This window comes from Panthera onca, chromosome E2, assembly GCF_046562875.1.
Source record: "Panthera onca isolate mPanOnc1 chromosome E2, mPanOnc1 haplotype 2, whole genome shotgun sequence".
Taxonomy (NCBI): Eukaryota; Metazoa; Chordata; class Mammalia; order Carnivora; family Felidae; genus Panthera; species Panthera onca.
The window spans coordinates 271,220-281,623 of NC_138353.1; the positions used below are offsets into that span (position 1 = coordinate 271,220).

Genomic DNA, 10,404 nt, shown 5'->3' on the forward strand with positions numbered 1-10,404 from the left:
CCTGAGCAGCTTGAAACACTTCTGGCTGGTTATGGACCCAGTATCAGGCCCACACACCCGGGGGTGGTGGCACAGTCCCCACGTCCTGCCTTCATTGAGTGAGCAGGTCTCAGACCCATTTCCTGGCACAACTGACCAGATTCTGGAAGCTAGAGCAAGGGAAAACCAGCTGGGGGAGGGGTGGAGTGGTGGTGAGCAGGAAGGCCGCTGGGAAGGGAAGGGAAAGGAAATGGGAGAAGAAGCCAGCCTGGTCACTGTGGGGTGCTAGGGCAGAGCAGCTGGGCTCAGTGGGAGACTGGTGGGGTGGGGTGGAGGGGGGGGTCAGAGCAGACCACCCACAAAGCACGGGGGGCGTTCACTGTTTCCAGCCACGACGAACACCCTTCTCTGGCCTAGCTACCACCGCCTCGTCTCCCCATGCCAGAATCACCCTGATCTGAACGGCTGTGTGCACTGGGGTCTCCCCTGGAGTCAGTGCTTGTCAGTCTTGCCACCTCCACCACCATTTTGGACGCCTCTTTCTGACCTTGGCTGCCCCTGGATGCGCTGTACTTCCTCCTGCTCCTGGGTCTCCTTGGCTGGAATAGCAGACTCCAACATAGGCTCATGAGAGAGGCAGGGAGAGGGAGTATGTGGGGCTACCTTCCTAGTTTGGAAAATTCCTTCTCATGTCTCCAGAGTGGAGCCCCAGGGAGGACCCAGACTGGCCTGAGGACTCCCAGCTGATGAGGATCCTACTCGGCCGTCTGCCAGAGTAGCAGCATCTAGTCACAAGGGTTGCTGAGCACCACGGTGCCATATCCGGCACTTTGCAGGGACTCCTCCACCTGCAACCTGATTGCCGAGTTGGGAGGCTTCATGCCAGCCCCGGGTGATGGGAGAGAGCTGGCGCAGGGAACTCCAGCCTGCCCACTAATATCTCGCTGCAACGGGGTGGGGATGTGCATCTGGCCCGTGTGATGGGTGAGATGTGGGGCAGAGAGGGCTGTCTCGGGGAGGAGGCAGGCAAAGAAAGCACCCTCCCTAGGTATCTTGAGGGAATTGTTTATCTAGCTCTGTGAGGCTGAAAGAACCCAGAGATTCATAACTGTAGAGCAGCTACCACCTCTAGGGCTGGTGGTGCAAAAGAGAAGGGATGGGCTCCTGGCGGCCTGGGGCTGGGCGGGGGGAGGGCGCGTCTCTGAGAAGGCTGGAGCATAGTTATTGCTGGAACTTTGACGGTGTGCAGGAGAGACCTCTTTGAAACCAGCATTGTATTCTGTTTGGGCTGCCAGAGGCTCGACATAGCATCCTTATTTGCCTGACACGTCGAAACTGTCCATTGGCACCATTGGATCTTCTGGGTAATAGGGCCCAAGTGGCAGAGCAGCCTGCTTCGTATCCGGGACCTGCCGCCGGGGCTCCACACAAAACTGCAGTTGTAAACAGATTGGGGCAGCACAGTGAGGTGTATACGTTGTGTCCAAATTCAGAGGCCTCCCTTATTCCTCATTTTTAGTGGTGGTCGGTGTATGTTGCAGCAACTGACGTCAGTTGCCCGTCTCTTAGAAGGAGCTATCCTAACATGCTCCAGATCCCTAGGCACTTGCCAGAGGAGGTGAGACCCTGGCGTGCATTTAACTCACTTATTGGTCTAATTGATCTGCTGCTTCATGTTTATTAGGTCCAGTCAGCCACTGTCATCCATATAGTGGCAATGGCGTGCGGGTGTGATGTTCTGTGGGAAGTTGGGATGATCAAGATCTCGACAGAGATTGTGACGGACAATAAGAAAGTTGAGTGAACAGCCCTGAGGCAAGCTGTGAAGGTGTGCTGTTGTCCCGCGAAAATGCGGTAAGTCTCGTGGTCCTTGCGTCCTGGTAGAGAAAAAGCACTTGCAAGGTCAATATTCATGAAGGTGAGACTCTTTAAGCCCCTGAAGTCATCCTAAACCTTTCCCTGCAGAAGCAACCCCTCTGGGGGTTAAAACATCCTGATTACCGCCTCATCACTGCTGCCAGTGATGGGTACTGTGCACATCTCTGGTGGGCCCTGTCACTTGAGCTCTGTTAAGCTGGTCTTTCATCCCCATTGAAATCAGACCTGACGGCAGCATCTCCCAATGCCGTAGTAGCCTAGAGGGCACTGCCACTTTTCAGGGATGCAGGTAGCCTCCTAAGTAATCTGTTTCTCAATGTCTTAAAACAAGGGTGTCCTCCTCTTTACTCTGAGTGTGTGTGTGTGTGTGTGTGTGCGTGTGTGTGCGTGCATATACCATATTGCACACGCTAAACCTCTTTCCACATTCCTATACCCCCAAGCCTTTGGATTCCTTCCTCTACATTATACCAGGGGAGTTCTGGCTATTGAACCTCGCTGAATTTAGGCCACTGTGAGTCCAGGTCTCAGTCAACCTACCAAATAAAATCTCCCTCAAGCTACTCAGTCTAACACCTCAAATCCAGTCTTTGCAAATTGGCCCGTGTAGGTAAATTTGATCTGGTCCAGTGTTGTATCCCATCCTCCTTGGTCAGATACTCTTAGATGCTGTTCCCGTGTTCATTACCCAGGTTTATGCCAATTACATGAGCAAAGCCTTGCAATTCTTTTAAAGTATAAGCGGCATCAGATTTTACACTTGTCCACCTAGAGCATGCTAGACTTGAGTTGGAGGTCTAGGGGGACAGTAAGGGGTGGTTGGACAGAATGGAGACCTCCTAGGCAGGTGTAGCAAAGTGGTATTAGGACTGACAGAAGAAATTCGCAGTATCCCCTGTCGCAGGCTGCCAGCTTCATTTCTACAGATCCTTGACCTGATCATGCTCCTGCCTGCCTTTGTGCAGCCCTGTGGCAAATGGACTAAAGGCAGTGTTTGGTGGTTTCTGCTCTGCTGCTCTACCTGGCCACAGGCCCTCGTCTGGGTGCCAGAGGCCTGGTAACACCTATTGGCCTTGGCTCTCAGCGGAATGACCCTTGGCCCCTCTGCATGGAATGCCTCCCCCACCTGCTCCAGCTGGAACATGCAGCCTTCTAAGCCTGGGCTTGGAGCCGGGGCAGCGAGCGTTCAGGGGATGCTCAGCAAACGTGGAAGGGAAACCAGACATGGAGAGTCTCCCTGCTCCCCTTCCTACTCAGCAGAAGCCAAAGACCCTGCATTGCCCATCAGGCCCAGTGTCGCAGACTATGAGTCTGGAGTTCTCCCTTGTCCAGCAAGAGAGGGGATGCAGAAATGAATACGAGAGAGACTAATGTCTATGAGGAGACAAGAGCCCTAAGTAAAGGTCCCTTCTCCATATTTATTAGGATCAGAGGGCTTACATATGTGGCAGATGTGCAGAAAGAAACAAAACAGTAATCATTAACTCATATGAGAGGAAAAGGGTTTCGAAGGTATGAGGCATTAGAGGTTAGGGTAAAGACAAGTCAACATCCCAGCACCAAGCAGATGGCCGTTTCCTGCAGGCACCGCATCTGTTTATCTAACTTTTCTAAGGACTAAGATAAATGGAGCATGCTATCCTGAGAATAATAAGTTCCTCAAGACTCCCTTAAGACCTGTATTATCATTAGCCGTTCTCAGACACTTGGGACACTTTTGTCCTGTTGCGGGGGGTGGGGGGGGGGGCTTTCAGCTCTATGCTTTGTTCTACTTAGTGACTAGCCTTGGGTGCTTTCGCCCTGAGGAAGCCCTATGCTTTGTTAACCCCTTGGTATAGGCATAGAGAATTTTTAAACTTCTTTCCCACAGCCCAGCATGGCTGGTCTCCATAAGGGCTCTGAGCTCTCCCACCAGCCCTCTGCCCTTTGCCTATCCACCCCTACCACCCAGCCTCCTCATGGCTCATCCTGCCTCACAGCCTTTACACTGGCTCTTCCCCCTGCCCAGAATACTCCTCCCCCAGGAGTTACCCGCAGGACTCAACCTGCTGGCCTTGTTCAGATCTCTGCTCCCCAGGAAGCCTTCCCTGACCTTCCAATGTCACATGGCTCCTCTGCACCCCACATTCCACCACATCCTCAGGGTTTATGTTTTTCCCAGCACCCACCCTCTGCATTCTCCATCTCCCTGACCGGCTGGGCTCCATGCAGGCAGGGTGTGGGTCGATGTTTTCCCACTGTCTTTTTTGTGTCTGGCACACAGGAGATGCTCAACAAATGCTTATGGAGTGAACAAGGGCAGAGGAAGCCAGGTCAGGTGTGATGTGAGACCTAGGAGGCTTCCGTGGGCCCTCAACCTAGGGAGAGAGCTGGGGCTGGACACCCAGGGTGCAGACTAGGTCTCCAGGGATGGCAGGACTTCCTCAGAGGTCCAGTGTGAGAACACCATGTTCTTACTCCTCCCATTCTATCCCATCAGGCTTTGCCCAGGGAGAAGGGGAGGTCATGAGGAGATAGGGAGAAGGGGAGGCCACGGAAAGAGGGGGAGGCCTGGCCTCTGGACAGTGGGCTACAGCCACACAAGTGACCACAGGCAGCTCAGACAACTGTCCACAACCCGAGCACAGGTTTGGAGTTGGGAGGTGGGCAGAAGCACCGATCTGAACCCAAGGTCCTTGTTGCAGATCGGACTCCAAATCCATGATGGATCACACAGCACAGAATTAATCAACAAAGGAGAACCAACTGACAGCTCCTGGAAAGAGCCAGGACGCACCTCCAGGAAGACCACATAACCTCCATTGTAGAATATCCAGACACAGGGGCGCCTTGGTGACTCAGTTGGTTAAGCATCTGACTTCGCCTCAGGTCATGATCTCACAGTTCTTGAGTTCGAACCCAGCCTCTGGTGAGCTTGAGCCCACTTCGAGTAAACACAGGCCCCGCTTCAGGTGAGCCCAGCTTCTCTCTCTCTCTCTGTCTCTGTCTCTGTCTCTGTCTCTGTCTCTCTCTCTCTGCCCCTCACTTGTGCCATCTCTCTCTCTCCAAAAAAAACACAACAACAACCCAGAGACAGGCAAACCCCATGTGGACCCTCACCCTCACACCTGGGGTGGAATATGATGGGGAGGGGGCTAGGCTGGGCCCTGAAGGGCAGAGCTCAGCATCCCTGCAGAGAAAAGGAACCCTGCACTCCTCAGCTGTTCAGAGATGAGAGACTGTGCAGACAGGAAGTCAGCAGGAGGACAGGACCCTGCCTGGCCTCCTTTCCTTCACATCGAACACAGGAGTGATAGTTATCCCAATACTGCCTAAGTCTGAGCACGCAGAACACTGAGAACAACAATAGGTACCTCCGTTTTTATTATTTAGTTTTATTTTATCACTTATTGTTTTATTATAAATCATTTCATTATTTTCACCTTAATCATTTTAATTATTAGTAATTTTATTATTCCATTCTATTATTTATTTTATTTTTCATTTTATTTATTTATTCATTTACATTTTTTTGTTAGGTTGATGCAAAATGAACAAATTAAAACTTTTTTTAATGTTTATTTTATTTCTGAGAGAGAGACACACAGAATGTGAGCAGCAGAGGTGCAGAGGCAGAGGGAGACACAGAATCCAAAGCAGGCTCCAGGCTCTGAGCCCTCTGCCCAGAGATCATGACCCAAGCAGAAGTTGGATGCTTAACTGACCGAGCCACCCAGGCACCCCCTAAAATTTTTTTTCAAGAGAAAGGAAAAGAATTTTATGCAGCCCAAGTTGGTGCCCAGGGTACATAGTCTTCACAAAGAAGGGCGTGCTCCAGGAAGGAACATTGGTGCGCATTTTTATGTCTTTTACGTAAACAGCTACAAATCGTCATGATGGAGGACATTCCAGAAAATTACAGACTTTATCTAATGTTTTTCATATGTGCGAGGCCCAGGCCATATGACTTTAATCTTATGGAACCCAGGGAGGGTTTTTTTTTAATTATATGTTTTTTATTATATATATTTAGTTACCACTTTTATTATTTATTAGTTTATTAATTATGTATAATTATTGATTATCCTTATTGATGAGGCTCCCAAGGCTCTGGACTTTTGCCCTTTGTCTCCACCCCATGCAGGCCCCCCACCCCACTCCTCTGGGAAGGACAAACAATAGGGTCAGTGTCCCTTGCTGCCACCGCCCCCTTGCTTGGGCTTTATCACCCCAGGCATTCACCGGCTGGAGCAAGGCTGGCCATCATGTCCACTCTCTGGGCCTTCCTCATGCTCTGGGGTGAGGTTGCTGGGGACAGGGTCCCTTGGGGCGGGAGGGAGCAGGAGCGATAGAAATAGGGGCCTCACAGTTTCGGTCTCTGCAGGTCTCTTGCTGAGCCCAGCGACGACGGAGGCCGCAGTAGGTGAGTCTGGGTCGGGTCCTGGGGATGGCGGGCACAGGCAGAGGTGAGCCTCTGTCCTGGGACCCAGCACTCACCCCAATCCACTGTGCAGCATTCCAGACCCAGCCAGACCTGTGGGCAGAGGTTGAATCGCTGCTGGAACCCTGGGCCAATGTGACACTGACTTGCCATGCCTGTCTGGAGACCATGGATTTTGAGCTGTTCAAGGATGGGGTAACCCAGGAACTTGTGCACCTTGGTGTACCTGCTATGGAGCACCAGTTCCCCCTAGGACCAGTGACAAGTGACACCCAGGGCCTGTACCGCTGCCGCTCTGGCTTGAGCAGCGGATGGACCCAGCTGAGCAATCTCCTGGAGGTGACTGGGGCAGGTGAGTGGAGGCTTTTATGGGGCCATGAGGCAATGGGGAGAAGGCTGCTAGAGAGGCCTCATCCCTCCACTCCTCACTCTCCTGGTCCCACTTTTCTGGCAGGGGGGGGAGGGTTGGCAAGTCATCTGACACCTCTGACCCTGTTTCCTCATCTGTAAAATGAGGATGATGTTCATACTGACCCCAGCAGGTTGTGAGGAATAAATGAGTCCTCAGAAAGCACTTGGGACAAGCCTGGCACATTTCCTGTAACCTATTTCTTGTTTCATACCCCTGTCTCCTCCTGCCGCTGCCTCTCTTTCCTCCATCAATGCCTTCCATTTCCCCGGCTCCACTCACGTGAGTGTGGAGGGCTGGGTCTGGCTGGGCCACCCATGTCTCCCAAGTCATGCAGAACCACCGGTTGACCCTGCTCCACCTGCAGAGACCCTGCCCCCGCCTGTGCTCTCAACGGAGCCTGTGTCCTGGATCACACCTGGCCTGGGGACAAAACTGCTGTGCCGTGGGGGATTTCGGGGTGTCACCTTCCTGCTGAGGCTGGAAGGCGATGACCAGTTTTTGGAGGTGTTTGAGGCCCCTACAGGCGTGGAGGCCACCTTCCCAGTCCGTCGGCCTGGCAACTACAGCTGCAGCTACCGCACCCATGCAGCAGGTGCACCCTCTGAGCCCAGTGCTACTGTGACAGTCGAAGAGCTGGGTGAGTGTGTGGACCATCCCAGAGGACTTCCTGGGGTAGGAGGCTCCTGGAGGACAGAGCTTTGTTTATCTTGACCCCTAACCCTGAATACCCTTGCCCAGGACTGGGTCTGGGAAACAGTGGGCCCAAGGTTGGGTGGATCATCCCCGGGCCGAACACTGACACTGCCGGGCGGTGCAGGGCCTGGGGACGGGCCCCAAGGAAGAGTGGTGTCGGGGCGGCCACCCGGAGGGCAGAGGTTCGAGGTCCCAGCGACGCTGTCCCAGCGACCTCGCGACCTTGCAGGCGCACCGTTGCCGCCCACGCTGAGTCTCCAGGGAGAGTCTGCAGCCGCCGTCCTGCACCCGGGTGCCCGCAAGACCTTGGTCTGCGTGGCGCCCCTAAGCGGCGTGCACTTCCAGCTGAGGCGGGGCGAGGAGGTGCTGCAAGTACCCATGAGCTCCACCAGCCCAGACCGCGTCTTCTTTCACCTGAACGCGGTGGCTCTGGGCGACGGCGGTCTCTACACCTGCCGCTATCAGCTGCGTGGCCAGCAAACCTGGTCCTTGGACAGTGCGCCCGCCGAGCTGCTGCTGAGCGACGGTAAGCCTGGCGGCCGTGGGCTGAACCGTGCACCTGGGGCTGGGAGGGCGACAGCGCCCCTCTCCGGGGACGGAGAGCGGGAGGAGAGACCCGGGGAAGGGTCCCCCGGTACTGGAGAGCCCAATCCGCCCAGCCTCAGTTTCGCCAAGTGAGAATGGGACAATGAGCTCGTCTACCCCAGGGCCCCACGAAGAATAGCTGGGTCAACACGCAAGTCCGGCACAGGTCACGCAGGCGCCGCCTGCCCGGGGTCCCCTCCCGCCTCCCAGCTCCGGGGGGGAGGGGGACGGGACGCCGGGGGCCTGTTTGTTGAAGGCGGCCAGGCGGGGGCCGCAGGGCCTGCGGAGGACCCGGACCCAGAGCGTCGACCCCGAGGGAGGGTTCAGGCCTGCGGGGGAGCACGCGTGCTCCTCCGACCCAGCGCCCTGGGCTCCCCTTGCCCACGTCTATCTTTATGGACAGTAAATGAGTGAGGAACAGTGTAGGAGTGCGCGCGAGAGTCCCGGGGAGGCCTGGAGGGCGATGCGGTGTAAGCGGAGGGTGGCGCCTGCGGGCCTCCCGGGAGCGAGCGGAGGGACCGGGCCGCCTCCTGCAGGCGAGAGGCCCGACACGTCCCCTCGGCGCCCGGGTCAGCCCGTGTCCTCCCCTCAGAGACGCTCCCCGCGCCGGAGCTCTCGGCCGAACCCGCGACTCCGCGGCCGGCGCCCGGCGCGTCCCTGCAGCTGCGGTGCCGCGCGCCCCGGCCCGGCCTGCGCTTCGCCCTGGTGCGCGAGGACGCCGGCCAGCGCCGGGTGCACCGAGTCCTGAGCCCCGCGGGCACCGAGGCCCACTTCGAGCTGCGCGACGTCTCGGCCGTGGACTCGGCCAACTACAGCTGCGTCTACGTGGACACCGAGCCGCCCTTCGCGGGCTCGGCGCCCAGCGCGCCCTTGGAGCTGCGCGTGGAGGGTGAGCGGCCCGGGCCCGGGGGCAGAGCTGCGCTCGGCGGGGAAGCGCTCCGGGGCCCCGTCCTGCCCGCACGGCCCCGTCCTGCCCCGTCCTGCCGGAACTCCGGCGGCGGAGGGGCCCCGGCCGCCTCGCCTCTGCCTCACTCCCGGTGCTCGCGGCCCTCTTCTTCCGGGGGCCCGTTCTTCCTCCTCCTCCCCTGTCCTGAGGTCCCGAGTGCCAAATGCTGGGGTACCCCGGGAAGCCCCAGATCAGGCCCGAGTCCAGGAGACTTGCGAAGTGCTGGGGAAGGGGGGACGCGGCAGACAGTAGGAGGAGCCGCGTGTGCCCGGGGCTGGGAGAGGGGAGACAGGTGTGTGAGAGCAGGGCGGCAGCCTGGAGGCCCGGGTGTAGCGGGGGCGGGAATGCTGGGAGGGGTGGGGTGCTGCCTGAGGGGCGGGCCTCACCCGACTGGCCCGGCTGCTGCTCCAGGGCCCCCTCCCAGGCCCCAGCTCCGGCCCCTGTGGCGCGGGGCGGTGACTCCGGGCCGCGACGCCGTCCTGCGCTGCGAAGGCCAGGTGCCGGACGTCACATTCGAGCTGCTGCGGGCCGGTGAGAAGGAGGCTTCGACCCAGACCCGGACCGCCCACCGCTCGGCAGACCTTGTGCTGACCTACGTGGGGCCGCAGCACGTGGGCAACTACAGCTGCCGGTACCGCAGGTTGTGGCCCAAAGTCTTGGTGTCGGAGTTCAGCGAGCCGGTGGAGCTCCAGGTGGCAGGTGAAGTTTTCCTCTGGTTCTGTGGGTTCTGTGAGCTGGCTTCCTCCTGCTGGCCTTTGCCCAGAATGTGCCCTGCGTCAGGACTGCCCCTTCCCTTCACCTCCTCCGAGGACATTAGTTAGTGTCCCTCCTCTGCTCTGGTTGTGAGGGAGGTTCCAGGCAGGGAAACAACACAAGCTAAGGCCCGAAGCAGAGTGGTCTGGTCAGCTTGAGCACCTGGAGGGAGGCCTAGGTGTGGGAGAGGTCTTGGCTGGCGGTTGACCTAGCTACTTCCTTCCTGCGAGGCCTCAGTGAAGTCGGCCCTGATTTCACTGGGGAGGAGGACACATGACGCTTCCCTCCCCTACCATTTCTCTTTTGTCAAATCTGTCTAGGAAGTTGATCCACTGCAGACTCAGGCTGTTAATGGTATCCTTGGCAAGTATTTTCTCCCTTCTGGCACTGATCCCTCATGCTGCAGCTGGAGGCTGGACTCACCCCGGGGGTGCTGGAGGACTGTCCCTCATTCCTCCTGGGAATCAATAAATGTGAAGAGAGACTTTAACAGGTGTCCTTGGCTGATGTAGTCCTGGTACAGGGGGCTGGACTTCCAGGGCTGAGGGAAATGGGCTGGGATCTTGTGTCCTAAAGGTGGAAGGGCTCTGGGTTGGATCCTGAGGATAAAGGAGCCAAAGATTGGCCACTGGGTCCATATTTTTCAAGATCACTTTTTGCTTTCTTCCATCAAGGTGCTTCCTACTTCCCAGGCACCTCTGCCTGTCCCCAGCAGGTCTGGGTAGGTAGCTTGAGGCT

General features: G+C 56.9%; 1 protein-coding gene across 2 annotated transcripts; it reads left to right on the forward strand.

Annotated features, from left to right (window-relative positions):
- The first annotated feature begins 1,677 nt into the window (after nucleotides 1-1,677).
- A1BG (alpha-1-B glycoprotein) lies at nucleotides 1,678-10,156 on the forward strand. 2 transcript variants are annotated; one of them, XM_078438597.2, is made up of 9 exons: nucleotides 1,678-1,833; nucleotides 4,542-4,808; nucleotides 6,221-6,259; nucleotides 6,351-6,629; nucleotides 7,054-7,326; nucleotides 7,612-7,908; nucleotides 8,560-8,856; nucleotides 9,325-9,617; nucleotides 9,991-10,156. In XM_078438597.2, the coding sequence occupies exons 4-9, from the start codon at nucleotides 6,446-6,448 to the stop codon at nucleotides 10,135-10,137; spliced, it is 1,491 nt and encodes a 496-aa protein (XP_078294723.1). In that variant the 5' UTR covers nucleotides 1,678-1,833; nucleotides 4,542-4,808; nucleotides 6,221-6,259; nucleotides 6,351-6,445; the 3' UTR covers nucleotides 10,138-10,156. The 2 variants fall into 2 exon arrangements, with proteins under 2 accessions (XP_078294723.1, XP_060508493.1); XM_060652510.3 differs by lacking the exons at nucleotides 1,678-1,833; nucleotides 4,542-4,808 and adding an exon at nucleotides 6,048-6,135.
- The last annotated feature ends 248 nt before the right edge of the window (nucleotides 10,157-10,404 follow it).

Excerpts from the sequence above, each read along its gene's own strand:
- A1BG (XM_060652510.3), top strand. The coding sequence starts at position 6,102 with ATGTCCACTCTCTGGGCCTTCCTCATGCTCTGGG. Across the intron at positions 6,260-6,350 it reads GACGACGGAGGCCGCAGTAG|CATTCCAGACCCAGCCAGAC; the intron begins GTGAGTCTGGGT and ends TCCACTGTGCAG. Across the intron at positions 6,630-7,053 it reads CCTGGAGGTGACTGGGGCAG|AGACCCTGCCCCCGCCTGTG; the intron begins GTGAGTGGAGGC and ends CTCCACCTGCAG.